Below are 20,000 nucleotides of genomic sequence, written 5' to 3' on the forward strand. Positions count from 1 at the left end.
GGGGGGGGTAAGAGCTGATGTTTTCCTTTTCTGCTTTTGGTAGAAGATGGTTTTATCTTGGAATTTTGCAAGGTATTCCTCTTATGTAGCCTGCAAAGCACCACCTTCAGAAAAAACAACAGAATGTTTCTTCATGTAAACACTATTTAAGAAACAAACTCACTTTTCAATCAACAGCTTTTTGTGTTCCCTTTTGAAAAAAGCCAGTTCATTCCACACAGCATCAGAATCCTCTAGACAAAGCTGACGGGGGTCTGCACGCTCGTATCTCCTTTTACTACTTTCAATCCTGTTTATGAGTAAAAAGAGGTTGGTTGTTTTCAAATACCTACATGTTTTAGTACCACAAGAATAAAAGTAACCTTGCTTTCAGAAAATAAAAAATTTTAAATTGTGGCATCTACTGAATATAAATCTTGTATTATGTATATGTTGTGGTACAAGTGTGGTATTACAGAAGTGTTCAATTATGTAGTTTCAGACAGATACCATGCTACTATGGCACTGTGGCTTTCAACTGACGTGTGGAAGAGCTGTGTCACCCACATTCATTCTGTCAACATTCCTTACAATACTTGTATGAGATGGCAGAAGGTGAAATAATCACACAATCTCTTGCAAAAAAAAAAAAAAGGGAGAAACACCAGCTCCCCTAATGCCCCTAAAAACCAGTCTAGAGGTTGCACTACTGCCCACTCTAAATCACACTGTTGATCTAGTCCAATGAGAGAATAAGCTATCTATGGATAAGATGATGCATCAGGAAAAAGCATACTGAATTCAGAAGCACCAAAAAAGAAAATGAAAATATTTCACAGTTTTTCTGTCATTTATGTGTTTTAATAATGCAAAATATAAAAACTGTATTTAAAAAAATCCTTCGCAATATGAACTTAAAACTGTCTGCATTCTAAATTCCTACTGGGCATAGATATAAACTCTCAGAGACTGTGGTTAACTCATAAGGCCCCCCATCATCTTTGCAGTCACGTATGTCAGTGGAAGTTGTATGTACACTGACAGGTGGATTAGGTCTTATCAGCTGCCATCTCGGTAACAGATCCTAATCTGTGAAGAATCAGAAAGAATGGGGTCCTCCATCATCAGAAGTGACACATAAGTACCTGATACTGACTTCTTAATGCCCAATTGACATTACAACAGCAATACAAAGTTTTTTGAGATCTCAAAATAACAGTGTAAGGTATAACCATTTACAGACTGATTTTATTTTTGTCTTGGCTACTTTCCTTTGTTTAAGCATACTAAAAAGGAAAAACAAACCTCTTTTAGCATGACGGCTTCATACAAATTCTGCTCTGAAGTCAAAAATCACCAAAACCATTTAATTTTTAGTTCATCTTAATTACAGATGAAAAAAAAAAAATCAGATTAACAAATATTTAAAATTACACTTTCCCCAATATCTACTTCTCCCAAATATATTCCTGTCAGGACACAAGCTGGTCTAATTTATTTTAATCAGAAACAAAAGTTGGTTTTGTCTCTCTTTCCCTTTTCTTCAGGTTTTTTTTTTTAAATAATTATCAGAACCAGAACACTCAGTGCTTCACTGTATATCGAGTTTGATTTTACATCTTTATCTAGGTTGAATTTTTGTATCCTTTCAGCCTTGGCCTCTCAGTGGACCATGAATGTCTACTTAGCTTTAGACACAGAATTAAATTATTTCATTGCATAAAGTAACTATCATCCAGTAGGTTTCATTCATTTTCAGCTTGCACTAAATTTAAAAGTGAGCTAGAAGACAAAATCATCCATAATTTTCCTAAATAAACACACCTTTTCATTCTAACTTAAACAAATCAAATCATTATTTCTGCTTTGATATTTCAAAAAATCTTCCTGTGTTACCAATGCCCATAACAGATTTGTACCTTACCATTATTTTAATCCACATGTTTTTTTTCTTTTTAAAAGACAAACCATTCTTATTAAATGCCATAGTATTACAAAGTAACGCAAATGCTACTGAGATAGGCCAAAACATTACTTATATATGAGGGACAGTTTATCATTCACAGTACAATGCTTTATGTCACCCTGGACTCTCTGAACAGCTACCAGTTTTGCAGCAATTTCTGTGACAGTCTTTTTGGTCAGAGACTGTTGCAAAGTTTGTGTCAAGATTACTCAGAATTTTTCTAATTACAAAAAGGTTTACTAAACTGTAGGTGCACTAGAGCCACCAGGACTTGCTCAAATTACTTTCTTGAAACAGGGCCTGAAAAACCATACCTCAGCAGTGTCTAGCAACTGAAGTGATAAGAGATGCCTTCATACCTCTAAATGTGTCTGTTTACCAAAAAATCTAACTCTCTGCCAAGGAGTTGGAAAAAAAAAAATTCCGCATAAATTTTTCACTCTTTGTATAGGATTTAAGGAAGATTTATATATAGAATATTCACTTTTTAAGTTTTGATGCAGTAGAGTCTCTCCATTAATAACAATATATTACTGCAATATTTTTGTAGAATGATCAGAAATAATTGATTTTTATAATCATGTAATAGATTAAAACACCCTGTTTTTCATGCACATACATTTTTTTCCCCACTAAAAAGGGGATTTCAGCATTATCTTCAGTTAATGTTTGAATCACTAAATGTTAGGGAGGCTGCTATTTCTATATTTTTAAAGAATAAAATTATTTTTAACAACTATTTGAAACATAAAGAGGAATTGTTCTGCTATAGAAAATTAAAAACATACAACATCAACAAATTAATCAACTGGGGAATTAGACTAGCATAAATAAGCATCCCTAACAGACTTCTGTCCAGTATTCAGGCTCACAATGAGATCCTAAATAAAATAACTCAAGATGTCAGCTTAATACATTTTACTATTTATTTCAATTGCAGTTTTTCTCATATAGACATATGCCACGTATTCTGCTTTAACAAAGGATAGTCTTGATCATCACATAGTAGCTTCTTCCTTCAAATCAAATAGCTACATAATAATTCTGTTCAGATTTTTCGTGTAAGGGAAATGTTTTTAATGAGCTATGTAACTTACCTGCTATCGCCCTCTTCCCACTGCTTTAATTGCTCTTTTAGTGCTCTGTAGTTGGTCTGTAACATCTGCAGCCTCTCTTTGCGTTTTTCATGGGCTGCTCTTAGCTCATCAGTTTCTTGAGTCTGTATAGCACCGGAAAACCAAAATTAGAGTTGGGCAAAATATAAGAGACTTTCACACAGATCACATGAAACAGAACTTCTGTTTAAGTAACTGTTAAGAGCTTCAGAAATCTAAATAGAAAGTTCAGGAATTACAACCCCTGAGGTAAAATTTTTCTTAACACTACTTTGTCAAATTTTGCTAACTTGGCAAAATTTACTTAAATATTTTTTCATGCTGCTGAGAAGTTTAAAAAATTTACTAACAAAATGTCAGTGTGCATCCTGTAAATGCACTGGCCTAATACACCTAAAAATACACAGACTGAAAAAGGCTTCTTGGCACTTTCTTTTTCTTCAAACTACTTTTTTCATTTTTATTTTTTCCCTGTGTAAAACTAATTTTTGTATTTCCAAGTGAAGCACAAGCACTTTTGATGTGAAGTCCACATCAAAAAACCTAAATTTAAAGAGCTTCAGGATTTCTCCATATATTTATTTATTTATGTAAATAAACCTGCAACACCCAGACTTTGTCCTCTAGTTATGTAACAAACAAGAAAGAAAAATAAATTTTGCAATAGCTTTCATATAATCAAAACCATATGAAAAAATGTACTCTCTCTTACAGAATGAAAAGTAAGATATACTTTGATTTTATTAGAGGTTAATGCCATGCAAGTTTAAAAAAAGATTTTCCTAAGTGACAACAGTGCACTGAAAAAAACTGAACATTAGGAAGAGGACATTCCACTGAATAAAGCAGATCAAATTCTGCCATACAGCAGTAAAGAATTCACCAGACATTATCCTGCAGTAAAATCTGCCTTCACTGCTTCAAGTTCAATGGGAGCTCTGCTTGTAGAAGATGTTCCTTAATCTCTAAGTAAATCACAGTACTTAATTTGCATGTATTTACTGCTTATATGCAAGGAGGGTTTTTCAGCATTACTCAATAAATGAGACACACGAGTAGTCAGAGCTGCAAGCAATAAAAATTAAATCCCACTATAAAAACATGGCAAGGGTTTCTACAGTAGTGATAACTACAAAGTACCCAGACTAAGTTTGACTTCTAAAATGTAGCCTAGCTTTCAGGACATAAACAAAACTGAAAGATAATCAGCTAAAATTTCAGATGCTGCTATATATAAAATTCCAGAAGTTTTCTGGAAGTGACTGAGGCAACACAGATTTAGGAACAGAAGCCAAAGTGACCTTACCAAAGTGACCTTAAGATTAAATAGTTTTCCAAAGTGGTGGTGGTTTTGTTTTGTTTTGTTTTGTTTTTTCTTTTTTAATCAACCTCTAAACCAGATACATTTACAAATTTAGCATTGCTTAAAAAGTACTTTTGACAGGTTTTAAGTGGCTCATATAAATAATACAATGATATTAGAAACAATCACACAAACAGCAAGATATATTTATGTCAAAGGACATAGATTCTAATACCAGGCTTTGCTTGAAATAACAGGAAGTTTTTATAAGAATCCAATTATACATGCTGTTCTGAGTTCATTTGATATTGTTAGTGAAAACTGATCAAGTCTGGTAAGGTACTGGAAAATATTGTCTTCAGCATAAATCCTCAGAAGTTTATTAGTGTCAATGTCCTTTCAGAGATGCAATCAAGTGTAGAATTTGGCCTTCCCTATTTATGAATCTACATTTTTTATTATTGTTTACCTGTTACATTACCCATTCCATTCCAGCTATTCCCTTCCCTTATCAGTTGCTCTGTTCTCACAGAAATAGAAATTAGACAGTTAACTGTCCTAATCACACTTTTACTGATTATTAAGCACTTCAGAACTGTAAATTTAGACTGTAGTTTCCATAATCTCAGTTAGTTCCAACTCTCTCTGGTTGAATTACATTATAGTTTTAATAATTAAACTGTCTTGTACACAGTTTTCTACATATTGACAGAAAGGGGACAAAACAATCATCTCTAGCAGTGCTGGATCATCAGGTTATTCTCCAGCTCTCTACTGTCATTCTGTAATACCTCCTATGCAATAATGAAAGACAAAAAGTCCAATCTGCAGCAGGAAGAGACCAACTGCCTTTGAAAAAGGCTCATTTTGTTATTTGCAGGCAACTCAGACATGCCAAAAGATTCAAATCACTACTTTCAAATTTTGCTGAAATTGACTGTAACTACTTCTGTTACAGTAAAACTTGAACTAAAACAGATTTAAAAAAACATACAGATTCAATTATTCAACTACTCTTCTTAGGCTGACAAGAAGTGACGAACCTGACCATTACAAAAATAGTTTTTTCCAAGAGTAACTATGTGGAAAAGCCACAACATTAATATTTTTTTGGCATACATGGAACAGGACTATATATGAAATCTAAACTTAATCTAAGCGTGCCCTCACTCATATAAACAAGTATTAAGGTGGCCCTAAATACTGTTCTACATATTCTAGTTCTGATTCTCTCCAAAATTTTAGCACTTTATACAAATAGGCTGAGAAAACTCAAAGGGAAGATGTGCTATAGCTTTTGAAAACTTTCCAGTTAAAGCCAGGAATATCTCCTCTAGGCTATGCCAAGGATCACAGTTATAGAAACATAATATGGGAGAAGATAACATACCCTTAGTTCATACCAAGTATCTTATTCTAAGCAGTCAAGCTCCTATCCACTTCTTAAAGGCCAACAGTAGATTGATGTACTTATGGTTTGGAGCATTCCAAGTACCAGCTCAATAATTTGCTACTCAAACCCCATGAAATACTCTTAGTTACTTTGACGTACTCTTCCCTAAACAAGGGTGCAATTTAAGCATGCTCTGTTACTTTTTACCATATCCTGGAATGCAGAAACTAAGCCAATACTGTACCAAAACTATGGACACACTGAATTTACATGATTACCTTATTGATATTAGCAATAAAGACAGCAAGAGCCAATTTTCCTTGGCCAGAAATGAGTCATCTGAGAAGAACTGGAAAATCCTATGAATGGGACCTTGCCCTTTTCTATTCCTTCGTAATACTGACTGGAGCATCAAATATTCCTGTTCCTGAAAATCCCATAAATGAGGGACTTTTTTTTTTTTTTATTGTTACCAATTTATCAGAAGGACTGATGGATAAGTCACAATTTCATCTTCAGGATATAAATCATCAGTATGTTTACTGATAGAGCAAGCATTTTTCAGAGCAAGTAATTTCAAATAATCATATAGTCAACACTTTGCTTGAGGAGACAATACTGCAAATGCCAGTTTCCAAAATGTTGATCACATGCATTGTTCTTTCTTGGAAGCAATACCTGAGGAAGCTAATACAAAGAAATCATACTGTACCAATAGAATTATTCTGATGTTACTGTTATGACAGCTGAGTTCACTGTCATGGTGGCAACAGCCTCACTGAATTCTAAATACAGTGCCACAACAGTTTTATTATGTTGACTTGGACCTCTACAGCTTCTTTTCAATCAATTAAAGCATTCTGCAAAAGAAGCCAAGTAGGTTTCCTAGAGAAAATGCAAGGAGTTCATATATTCAGTTTCAATGGCCCTTAAAGACCCCTCATGGATTAACAGCTGTGATAAATAGAGATCTCACACTTGCAACATAATGAAGTTGCACAGATTCCTCAATTATGCTTTAAAATGAAACAGAAGAAATGACAGTATGGTGAATGGTAAAAATTATGTTATGAGGTCATGCAGAGAGAATAACAGTCCTTTATCTTCTCTATATGCTTTGAAAATCAGAATGCTTCTCTTCACTACTCTTTCCAGAAGAAAACATAAAGATATGTGGAAATCTATCATTTAAGACAACAATCATACACACTGACATGTGAGCTTTGCTGCCAAGGGCAGAGCAGTCATAGTGTACAGTGTCAGAATAATCTGTAGCATCAGTGTCTGGCAGGTCAATGGAGAGTAACAAACAGGAGGTCTGCCAAAGGCCAGTTCTCGGGTAGAGCTGGTAGGACATGCCTTAGATTTCTCAACAGAGAAGAAACAAAACAAAGTTAACCTGACTCCCAAGAACAAGAAGCAAGATGGCCTATAAGACAGAGTTTGAAGTCTAAATGATATTTTCTGTTCGTATGCTCTACATGCGTTAAGACACTACATTAAGCTCTCTCCAGTGTACAGGCCGATGAACTTCTGCATTTGTGCTAGACTAGAGTTCCCACTCATATTTTTCCTAAAAATGACATCACATCTGAGTGAATGTCTTTTTGCATGAGGCAGATGCTCAGGATTATGGTTTGTACGGCTCCCCAAATTTTTTCCTTTAACTGACATAACCAGTTCTGCTTTACGCTACAGATACTGAAAATAACTTTCAAATTCCATAGTTCTGAAATAACATAAGCAACAAAAAATAAAAACGAAAAAGGAGAAGAATGAAAGGAGGACAGCATGAATTTTCAATGTTTAAGGAAATGTGACTCATGGTTTGGGTTTTGCATTCTGAGGTGCAATTTGAAACCAGTAAGTCATTCAAAGTGTACTATTTTTGAAGTAAAAAACCCCAGACCAAAAAAAATTCTATAAAACAGGGACAAAATGGGAAATTGTAATACATGCACAGTTAAGCTTTTCTACCAAGGAGTGTGTGTGGGTTGTTTGTTGGGTTTTTATTACAGCATTTGTTAGAACAACAATTTCTGAGCCATAACTTTTAAGAGTACAAGACATAAATCTGTTCTAAGTAACTGACTTCAGCATTTTAAAACACTGGCTTCATTGTACCAAAAAAAAAAAAAAAGTGTGTACTTTTATCTTTATATGACTGTATTAATTTCTCAGAATATATATTCTCAGGCACAAATTTTGAAGATGTATTTAACAAACACGTATTATTGATGACAGCTCAAATTAGGCCTCCACAAGACTGCAGGAGTACCAACATAAGATTCCTACCAGTAAAGGAAAAAGGCAAACTAATGCAGAGTACTCTCTTATGCTAACATACTTAAGAGTCAATAATGAGAGGTGCATTTTGCATTTTTAAAATGTCTGTTTATTTTGGTATATCTTTATCTGTGCAAGCTTATAGCTAGAGGGTTTTTTTATTTCTATTTTTCTAATGTTCACCTTTAGCTGTAGTGTCTTCTCTAAGTTTTCAATCTTCTTTTCAGCTATTTTAAGCTTCCTTAGTTCCTCTGACTCTCTAAAAGAGCTCTTTGGGGACAGAGACCTTGAACGTTTCACAGGTGGTTCCTGGAGAATAAAACAAGGACATGGTTGAACTAGTTGGAACACTGGATTATGAAAGACATGCAGAATTAAAGAAGAAGTAATTTTGAATACTAATAATGAATTATAAAAAAAAAAATCTGCATGGAATACCAGAGAAATAACAAGCAGAATTACCACAGCGCTACCACTAAAGGTTTCTCTGTGACTCGTTAATGAGAATATTCATTTACATTTACATTGTTTCTTTCAGAATAATGATGTCCCATTAGGGAAGACTAAAGGGTTATAGACTCAGAAATGCAAGAAACCTCATTACAAAGGAGGGGATAGAGGCTGGTCTAATTGCTCTATAAGGGTCCAAGGTTACACTTGATAGGACAACCAGAAACAAGAGGGAAAGGATTTTTTTTCCCTTTGAAATAGTTTAACACACTGTGAAGTTGAAGGAACAATATGCTTGAGGAATATAAATACAACAGACAGTAGATCTTATACCATAATGACCATATGGTCATTAACTATAATGTGACTAACTAGAGACAAGAATATGTGTTTATATTATGTACAGCTTCATATAGCAATCTGGAGAAAAATATGTGAAAGTAACACTTAAACTGGGCAGCTTTCTTGCTCATTCTATGTCATATGTCCTTATGGCAAAGAAAGACAGACTTCACCAAATTAGACTTTCTGATTTTCTGAATAACTTTGGTTGAGGGCATAGAAATACTAACACACACTTAATACTGGTAAGGTAAAATGCTGCTATGTAAATACACAAAGTCAAAAAAGCCTTTAAGATTAACTGTGGTTATTGTTGCATGCTGCCATTTTCACTGTAAAATAAATAATTTATAATGAAAGGAATTCAGGATAAAGTCTTCTTGAACACTATATATTTCAACACCTGTATTATTCCATTAAATTAGAAAGAACCTTCATCAGCATCTGGCGTTTTCTTCTTTGACCATTACTTTCTGGTATTTAATGTTTACAAGACACTGTATACTTATTTCACTTTAAATCTCATGGGTTTCCAAAAAGGACAAAAAAAGAAAATATCATGAAATCTAAAAAAATATCAGTATCGCATATTTAAGAATTTAAATATTGCTCGGGTGTTTTTGTCACTTTGTTTTGGTTTCTCTTTTGCTCCTGAAATGTGCCTGAATGAGTAAGAAAAAGAAAAAAAGAAACAAAAAAAAAACAAAAGCTCCAACAAAAGCCTAGCATCTGGAAAGTATTTTAGTACATTTAAAATCTGAATGTCAAGTGGACATATTTTTTATATTCCTGTCAGTTCTTTTATATAACAATTAGAAGAAATTTTTAATGAACATTTCAAACAATATTTCCAAATATATAGTTTTATATTGTCAGTATAACATCACACTAAGATCTCTTGAAATAGTAAGATTGCTGTTTTACTTTTTTCTACTAAATATAGTAGAGATATCCAAAAGTTTACTTCAGTTAATAGATGCTGATATCAGTAAAGATTTTAACACTGCACAAAACAAAACTGATCCCTTTCAGATGTCTGAAGCAGGATATCTGAAGAGCAACACATCAAAATAGATACTCATCTTCTAAGTCCCAGACTTCTTGAATAAAATCAAGATCTTAAATAAAATTCCGATCTTCCACATTTCCTAATTATTGCATATCCATATTAATTTATCCTAAGAGTCCAGGATGCATCATTTTTCAAGAAATGTTTTCTAGTTAAACTTTATGTTTCTACACAGAAAACTTGGAAAACACATGATTTCTCTGAAATCAGAAATAAAAGGTCAAAGCACTGCATTTGTTGCCAAAGAGAAGGACAACAAAGGAAAAAAAGTGGACCAACCAGCACCAGACAGCTAAGAATAACTAGGTTGAAAGACTCTATGGAGAAAAGGTAATAAATACAGAAAAAAATTTAACATTCATATTCTTGTGCTTTAATCAAAGATGACTGGATACAATGCATACACAACAGTTTTACCATTAAGAGACAGTTAAGAAACACTCTATTGTTTGAATACTTTTCTACCTGTTTAGTGATCAGACTTAGAGGTCTGTGGAGAGAAAGAGCTGGGTCTGGGCTTTACAGCTGCACATAGGTAATTCTAAGGCAATCTTTGCTAAGAAGGCAAACAGTTTAATTTTCCTACCAAGACAGAATAGACTGTGCAGTAAAATACGCTGTAATTTGATTGCCTGGGGCTGCTGCAAAACTCAATTTGGAAAATGGCATCTGTAATACCCTTCTCAACTGCATACTTTGCTGCTGCCGCCACCAGGTTTAAGCATTTATTTTTCAATGCAGTCCTCAAATTCTGCAGTAAATTTAGACATACCTGTATTAAATACATACATAAACTGTAATGTTTTAAATATCTCCTAAATGTTTAGAAGTAAGAGAAAGGCCAGTTTTATGAACAAAGAATGTTAATCCAAGCCAGTAAAGCGTAAAACTAGAAGAATTTTCATCAAATGATCCTAAAACATGTTTACAAAAGACTAAGCCAAATAGCAGAAAATCAGAAATAAACAGGGTTTATAATGTTAATAGATATGAAACTTTGTGACAGAAGATTTAATGTAAAGAAATAGCTAGTAAGTGGATGGGACACACATTAACTGTTAATGGAGGCACAGGACACAAAAAAAGGAAAGACGCCTCTTTCAAAACAACCTTATGTTACCTGTCTGCACCACAAAAGACACTATGGGATGAAGCAGGAAATAGTAATGTTCTTGAATTCAACAGGTTTTATGTTGGATGGAGTCCCAAAATGAGTCAAAAAAAGGGTTTTCAAACAAGGGAAGCTGGAAATATTACTGAAATCTCTTCTGCACACACAGATCAGATCAATGTCTGCCAGGATACCACAATGAAAACAGTGGGCAGAAATTCTAATGTTTTTTCTCCGTTAAAGAAATGGAAACGTTGTTGAAGATGGACCAGAGGCTGATAAGATACAGACCTTTTTTTTTCAGAGAGGAAACATGGAAAATTCTTCATTCACCGTGTTTCCACAGGAACTTTATCAGTACTGCAAGTTAACTCATAGCTTGAAATATCCTGATATTATAAACTTAAAAGAATGCATATCAATAAAAGGCAATTATAACTTCCATGCATCATACAATGGGAAAGCTTAGCTATAAAAAAAACAAGGGCTGCATTACTGAATCAGCCACCAGACATATGGATGGCACTTTAATTTGGTAAAAGAAATGCTACATAGCTCATAAAGTTACAAAAGTTTAAGCTCCAAAGAGAGCTCTAGGAAGATCAAGTAACTGACTCTTAAGTCTTCATACAAAATGGCACTCAGCTGTACCACTTTCCACAGAGGCTAGATTATAAGAGTTGAAGTTGCCTCTAAGTACACATTTAACAACATCAAGAAAAACGAAAACACATGCACATTTAACAAAGCTTTTAACCATCACATCATTTGTCTTGCAGAATAAGTTGTTTCTATTACTCTGTATGACTGTAGGCAAGGGATTTGAAGTTCTGCAATTCACAAAATCAACGCTAGCCTATAGATGTGTGTGTATGTATATATATATATATATATCACTGCATTCTGCAGAGCCAAACATAGGTGGAAGCATACAGCCATGTGGTCACATATCCCAATTTATCACACTATTGGCAAGTTTCCGTTTTGCGCCAGGCCTTCTTTTAAACACCTTTCCAATTATTTTTTCTTTCAAACTCTTTGGCTTTTTAGAGCAGAAAGTAATCAAAGCAGAGTCATTCTGATCAGAAGTGATTTTGTGCTTATTTGTTCTTTGTATCCTGGGAATACACATAAGGGAGGACTGAAGGGTTAACATGACAGTCTTTGTGAAGCCAAATTGATCACCATTGCAAAACAAGAATTGTATATCCAACATATTCATTCTGTCAAATCATGCGCTAATAACTTCTGTCATGAATACTTTTGTCATAAATATTTCATTGTAAGGGAAAAAACAGTAAAGACGGGAGTACTACCTTTTCTAATTTATATGTATATTTTGTCATCCTAAAGCCATAATGTTTCTACAATTTTCCTTACTGTCTTGCCTAAATAACAAAGGATTTGTAGCCTGTCAATTTAGTACCCAAAAATTTTAACAGAGACTGTGTACATTTAAAAAATGTACATATCAACCCTGAGTATTCAAAGACCATGACTAGGATCTACATATGAAAACAAGTAAAGATTCCCTACAACAGGATTTAAAAGTTTGTATTTAGTTTTACTCAAATGAGTGTAATTGCTTTATTCCTGACACAGTGATCGGTTCATAATCAACACAGTACTCTCACTTACATTATTCTGAGGAAACAAGAAATGACATTACAGTGGGTTGGCAAAGGATATCCACCCACCCAACTGCTCACTCATTCTGCTTCCTCGCCAGGACAGGGGGAGAAAATAGGATGAAAAAGCTCATGGGTTGAGACAAAAAATGGAGATTGCTTACCCCTCACCATCATGGGCAGACTTGACGAAGAAAATTAAGTTACTGATACTTAAAATAGATTTAGGTAGTAAAAAATAAATAAAATATTAAACCAACACCTTCTCCCCTACTCCGCTTCCGAGGTTCAACTTCACTCCTGACTCCTCTACCTCCTACTGGTCAGAGCAGGGGGATGGGGGCGATACTGTCAGTCCATATCAGCTCATCTCAGGCACCCTTTCCTCCTCACACTTTTCCCCTGCTCCAGGCTGGGGCCTCTCCACACGGTGAAGTCCTTCAGGACAAACCTGGGTCCTCCCTAGGCCACAGTTCCTGTCCGAAGAATCTGTTCCAACATGGATTCCTCTCCACATCCTACTGTTTCCATGAGGGAATATCCATCTCCTCTGTTGCAGGCTCCTCGACAAGCTGTAGTGTAAACATCTGCTCCATGGTGGTCCTCTTCATGGACTGCAGGGAAATACCTGCTCAAGCACTTGGAGCACCTTCTCCCTCTCCTCCTTCTCTGACCATGATGTTTTCAGGACTGTTTCTCATCTTCTATTCTTCAGTCTACACTGCCTGTGCAGCATTTTGTCCTTTCTCAAAACACATTTTCACAAAGACACCACTGAAACAAATTCCAAAATATGTATTCTCCCAGAAACACCATACAGTGCTGGATATTGAAAAAAGAACAGGCCATACAATTTTCAAAGGAAATGTTATGAGATATAAAATGTGGAAAAAACAGGTTTTTAAGGAAGCAGAACATGATGCTCCATCCTCATAGTCTATACCACACAAAGCATATTTCTATTTACTTTCTCACTACAGAAATCTCTTCCAAGTTTCCCATATTCTATAAAACCACAATTAAAAAAAAAAAAATAGATGAAGAAGAGGCTGAACATACTGAAAAACATCATGACTTCAGCCATTTTAACAAATCAATTTAAGCCATAGAATTATTTAGAGATCTATGTTGTTAGCTATAGTTTATAGCTGTTACTGTGACCTGGTGTCTAAATTTAACAGCAAGTCATCATGAAAGAGACAGTCCAGCACTACTGAGTAATAAAAGTCAAAAGTACAAACTTTAAAAGAACATTCTTGTCATTCTTTGTAGAAAAAAATATATCGTACTTTAAAATAAATCAAGAATTTAAAAAAAATTCAATTTCTAAAATCATAATAATAACTATTTATATTTCTCCCATTTTCCTTCTAAGGAAATATGGTCATTATGATAAACACTACAAAATACCTAATAAATATTCATTTTAATGAACCTACAAAGAATTTATCCTTCAAATATTTCATTTAATTAAGAATCCCTTACTCAGTATTTAATAAGGTAAAACCTTCTACTCCCAACAGCTATTTTAACAAGTCTTTGGCAGATAACACAAGAACCATTCAAACAAGCTTCCAGAATTATAAGCAGTATCAACAGATATTAAAATTATTATCTGGACCCTTGAGCAAAAATGTTTGGCTTTACCAGCCTGAGTTAGACACCAATACACAAGACAATAAAACTATCCTACCCCATGGTTTCTTCCAGTCCTTATATTATCTCTTTCCTAAGTATCTATAGTGTACAAATGACACTCTGCTAGGTTAACACTTGCTTTTTTCAATTTTTCCTGTAAAAGCTTGATTTCGGATTTTGGCATTATAACAAGACACTTAAAGAGGGCTGTTGAAATACATAGAAAATTATAGTACAGTTATATTACATTAGCAACAACAAAATTAGAAGCATAACAAACCATTTAGATAAAACTGCCTAGAGAAACACATTACTGATATTACAGGAGCATGTGAGGGCTGTAAATATTCTGCTTTTGTAAACAACTCATGAATCCATAATCAAAACCAGACCCCAAAGCGTTAACTAAACATTTCCACACCACCAACAACATATTTTCCAAATCCAAATTTACAGACTTGATGGTTGCTTTATCCAGATGTTTCTTCTGCAGCAAACCATTCTATTACGGTATTTTGTATCTCACATGCTGTCAAAATTCCTTGGCAAAATATTTTACCTCCTAGACTTATTTCTGGTGAAATTTCAAGTTGGAAAGCATCATTGGCCTATCAAACATGGGAAAAACCCACCACTTATCTACATATATTTTCTGTCAGTAAAGCTATTCTTAGTTAAAAACTGACTCAGAAAAGTACCTCTTTAATATAAATCTACAGTTTGTATCTGCAATGTCCATAAACTCAAGACAGCAAAAGTGCTGTGGTGAAACTAAAGACTTACAGACAAGTTAGACGGTAATTCTAGATCACTGTGTTATTCAAGGCAGGTACGTCATTTTATGAATTCCAGGACCCTTCCCAGCTATCAATCCATTCATTGCAATTCTTTGGCACAACACAATACTGGTGCACACTGCTCACCTTGACCCTGTTACAAAACCTGTTCAGACCAGAACACCTTTTCCTTGGTACCAGCTATCTTTATCTGGTATCTCTGATGTCCAATAGTGGGCTCATGTGTGTTCACATGACCAAGATTGGTCAAGTTACCATGGCTTATTAAATTACTCCTTGTCAGATGAGTTTCTGTAAACCACCTATGATCACACCCCTCTGCATCACAACCACAAGACAAAACATTGCTAGTTTAGTATTGATATATCAACAGCAATACGCCTGCTGTGGCAGTCTATGGCAATCACAAAGTGAAATGCTTTAGCTCAAACCTCCTCTACAGTGCTTTAAGGCTGGGGACAGACATTCACCTTACAACAGCCATGCCAGACAAAAATAATATAAATTCCCAGATGGTCAACACATCTAGGCTGCAGGAGGTTAGCACCCCAACACTCTTGCTGAACCCCCCTTGCTAATCAACTGCATAAATAAAGGGCAGGTTAGATTAAAAAGTCGATGCAAGTGGCTTGAGCTGACCCAGCCATCTATTGCCAACAGTGCACTGACAACAATGATACGCAGCTAGGAAACACTAAAGTCAATCAACAAAGCTTGAACCAGAACACAACTTTCCCAAGACTGACTAAAAGTTTATTTTACACATACTTTCCCTAATTAGCAAAGTTCTGACAACCTGACTTGTTTGGAACTCTTTGAGCATAGTCTTAAAACAAGTATAATTTCAATAGAGAAGAAAGGAATAAATTATAATTGTGCCAAATTGTGCTCCATGTAAAATAAATCAGGTATACTAACAAAAATCAGAAAAAGCAGTGTAAAAAAGGTTAAGAAAACCAAGAAAGTGTCCAAATTTATGACAATCAAGAAATGAGATGGTCTAAAGTTGATTAAAATCAAGCAAGCAAACATCCTAATAAGCTCAGTATTTGACAGAAACAGATTAATGGGCATAGCCATTTTATTTTTTTCTATGCAGAATATGAAGCTTTTCATAAAGCATACTATAAACTTGCACTTTCTACAAATAAATCCCAAATCAGAAATATCAAGCATGTATTTCAGAAAAAGTGCAACTGCTCATAAAGCAAGCAAGCACAGGAAAGTTTTTAGAGAGTGAAAGTTGCCCGTGCTTTTGCTGACTCTTCCTTAAATAATTTCTGTTGCTAATTTTGCATAATTTAGGCCATATGTAGTTGCAAACAGATGTCATTTCCACCTATGATCAGCAAAAGGCCAGTCTATAACTAAAAGAAAACTCTACACAGAAAAGGAAAAAAGGAAAATAGCAAAAAGCACAGACAAACCATGCATTGAAAAGAACATTTAAAGGAAAACATCCCATTTTATTGATTTCTCAGCTATATGTAAAAAGACTTCATGTAACATAAACTGTACAATCATATTAGTAACAAAAATATCAACAGCTTCAATATGTTGTAATTTAAATTCATACTACTGTTACTTTAAAAAGTCTGGAATTGTATAATGTTGCTGACTTTTAAACCCTGAGAATCACACAAATATATCTAACGATCAACTTCCCACTGTACTTTTTAATTTCTTCTTTCAAAAATTAAATGCAGAGTGTTTTGAAACATAAATTCATTTATGAGTCACAGAATATACCAAACCCTTGCTCCTCTATGTCAATGAAGTTCTGCTACTGACTTTAATAGGACTAATATATGAACAGCATTCTTCATTTGATTTGGGTTTTTTTTTCCTAATCTTTTCTTCTCACAAAAGAGATCTCTAGTAGTTACCATGCAGTGATACTTATCTCAAATTAAAATACCATAAAAAGCAGAGTTTCTAATAAAGCTCTTACAACAGTCTTTGCACACATGCATACATACACTATTTTTTGAAAACTAAACCTAACAAAACCATCTTAGATCTTAACTTATACCTCCAAAATGCCTATGCTTCTACCCTCAAAATATTCAGCAGATCACTGTTACCAATACAGACTTTGCTATATAACTTCAGTCTATGATATCCTCTAAAATTGGTCAATTTTTTAAGCATGCATGTGAATTTTCCTCAGTTTCAGGAATTCTAAGAATCCAGATGTAACCCGAAGAGATCCATTTAAAAACTGGGGTTTTGCTTATCAATGGACTCCAGTTTAAGAAGAGACCTTTTCTTGGCTTTTCTCTGTCTAGCTTTATACCTGAATTCTTATTTGTAATCTAAGAACTAAGGGAAATATTGTAATTAGTAAAGACAAAATGGCAAATAATTTGGAATACAGTATTCTAAAATCTTAACATTATTGGAAGAAAAGCAAAATATTGTGTTTCAAAAGGGCAGAAAACATTCGATATCCAAGCTCTGTATGAAGAGTGTTGTCCAGCTGCATAGTAAAGATCATAAATCACCAATCCAGAAAAATAAAAACAAGTTAACATGATAATACACAGCACCAGGTTCTTTCACAGCTTCTGTCTCAGAATTATCATTGTAGGTCTCTGATCTTACAAGCTGAAGTAGTAACTCACCTCAACGAAGAGTTTCATGAAGGTTCACTTCCTAAAGTCTACTCTGAACCCTATGTCTAAAATTCCCATGGGACAGTTGTTACAGTACATAGACAATGTTGACCCTCTTTCACAGTCTATCCATCCACATGTTGAGCACAGCAAATGAACAGTCTCAGGTTTAAGCATCTTACATTATATTCTATCCGCATTACAAAGTCTAGTTTAACAGAATAATGTTTTCTTCTTTCACTTAGCATATGCTATTTTATCTCAACAGATGCATAATTGTTTCATAGTGAAACATAATTTGACATGCAAAACACACATTCCAAATAAATGACAGAGGCTTATTTATGTTTTAAACATAAATACAATGAACAAATATTTATTTCTACCAAGCAGCTCTCTCACTCCTCTTTACACTTTCATGCCTTTTCAGAGAAAGACACAGCTGATGTTTTCTGGATGCATATGAAGCATAAGCACCATCTTTGACACAAAGCTTTACCCCCAGGGAACCATCCACACTGTACTTAGGGAAGGGAATCCAATGCCACCTTCTCAATGCTGCTGTTGTCAGAGATTACAGACAGTACCAAACAACGTGGAGAAAATACGGCTACACTCCACTATACTTCTAATCTGCATGACTTCCCTGAACTGGCAAAAGAGATCAAGTGTCAAAGGAACAGATATTTAAGACCTTCAAAACTAATAACACAGCCTTACGTGTACTCCTGTAGAAAAAGCCTGCACAGTCTTTCTGTGAGCAGATGCAAGCTCACTGCTTCAACCACATACTGGACAACAGGCACACAGTGGCTTAGTAAAGGCTGAAATACCCTTTCTCTCAGCAACACAAGAGAGTTTACAGACACAGCTCACACTAGAAGCAGCATGTACACCTTTGCCAGAATATCTGAGTTAGGAAACAGAATTTTTGACCTACAGCAACCACCTGGCCAATGACCCATACCCCGAAGTTTTCTTCCAGTCAAACCCCAGGAATCCTGTGCCACACAAAGCCATGATGCAGGACACCTCCAGAAGCAATATATGACAAATAAGAATCACTTTCCCAGATTTTCTCTTATTCTGCTACTGAGTCAGCTAGCTGGGCAGTAAGTCAGGGGCAATGCTCACCTCAGCATCCTTTGCAAGCTCCTTCTTTTTACAGCTTGAAAATCCAATAATCACAACAGCATCTCTGTTTACTGCACATACTTCCAGGAATGAAATTCTGAAAAGCAACTTGCCCAGTCTGTACACTGATCTCATGTGTCCCCAGAAGTTCCCAAAAGGGACTAAAAGCCAGTGAAAGGACTTCCACCATCCATCATAACATTTATGTCTGGCATCCTCCAAAATCCACATGATTTATATAATATGAAAAAGAGCACTCTGATCATCTGACAGAGAACACGGAGGGGGAAAAAGAATGAAATTCCTTTATGAAGACCATGCAGCCACCACATCAGAAAGATTCCCCAAACCAGGTAGGAATGACTTATTTTATTCTTCAGGGGAATTAGAACTCATTATAAAATTAATGTCCCAAATTATTGGGGAAAATATGCAATTATAAGATAAGAAAAAAGTTTTGTAGTCTGGAAAAATATTTAGAAGAATCACCACAGAAACTCTCAAGACAAGGATCGATTTCATTAATTCTTTTTGTTAAACCAACCGCTCACTTCCCCATGCATTTGTTGGAGTGGCAATTTTTTCGTTGCAAGTACATAATAAAACTTCTTTTCATAAAACTGGTCAGAGCAGGAGCAAGCAAGGATCCAGACAAACTGAAAACATCAGTACCATTTGCTATAATGCATTACAATTAATAGACATTAGAAAATACACTACAGAAGCTTGAGTAATTGCTGGTTGAAGTATTTTATATCGTTATACTCTTAGAAGTAATACTTCAACAACTGTCGCTTAAAAGTTTCTATTAATAGGTTTAGTTTGTTGTTGTTTGTTTTTGTTTGTTGTTGCTTTTTTTTTTCCCCCAGACCTTTTACAGCATCTTTTCTAGCATTTTAGTTTTTAAAAAGCTTATTAAGCAAGCTACTGGAAGGTTTTACTTGACTAACTAATCAAAACTAACTAACTAATCAAAATTTAGACAGTATTTCTTCAAAGATTTAAAGATATTTTAAGATATATATTGGCATACAAGAAATCACTAGGTAAGTTTAAGAAAGTACATTTTTCTGAGTTACAGATTCAGTACTAGAAAGTAAAAATATAAACCTGCATCTGATGGTGAGACTGCTCCAAAAAAAGCAACTTTGTTGTCTGCTAAACTATTACACTA

General features: G+C 34.7%; 1 protein-coding gene across 1 annotated transcript in view; it reads right to left on the reverse strand.

Annotated features, from left to right (window-relative positions):
- The window catches only part of CNTLN (centlein), a 182,562-nt gene that overhangs the window by 93,331 nt on the left and 69,231 nt on the right, over positions 1-20,000 (reverse strand). The window contains exons 10-12 of the mRNA XM_026866054.1: positions 8,226-8,351; positions 3,043-3,164; positions 164-289 (exon numbers count right to left, since the gene is read on the reverse strand). Coding sequence (XP_026721855.1) covers positions 164-289; positions 3,043-3,164; positions 8,226-8,351 — 374 coding nt within the window. The remainder of the gene's footprint in view (positions 1-163; positions 290-3,042; positions 3,165-8,225; positions 8,352-20,000) is intronic.

This window comes from Athene cunicularia (assembly GCF_003259725.1).
Source record: "Athene cunicularia isolate RWA chromosome Z unlocalized genomic scaffold, athCun1 chrZ_part2, whole genome shotgun sequence".
Taxonomy (NCBI): Eukaryota; Metazoa; Chordata; class Aves; order Strigiformes; family Strigidae; genus Athene; species Athene cunicularia.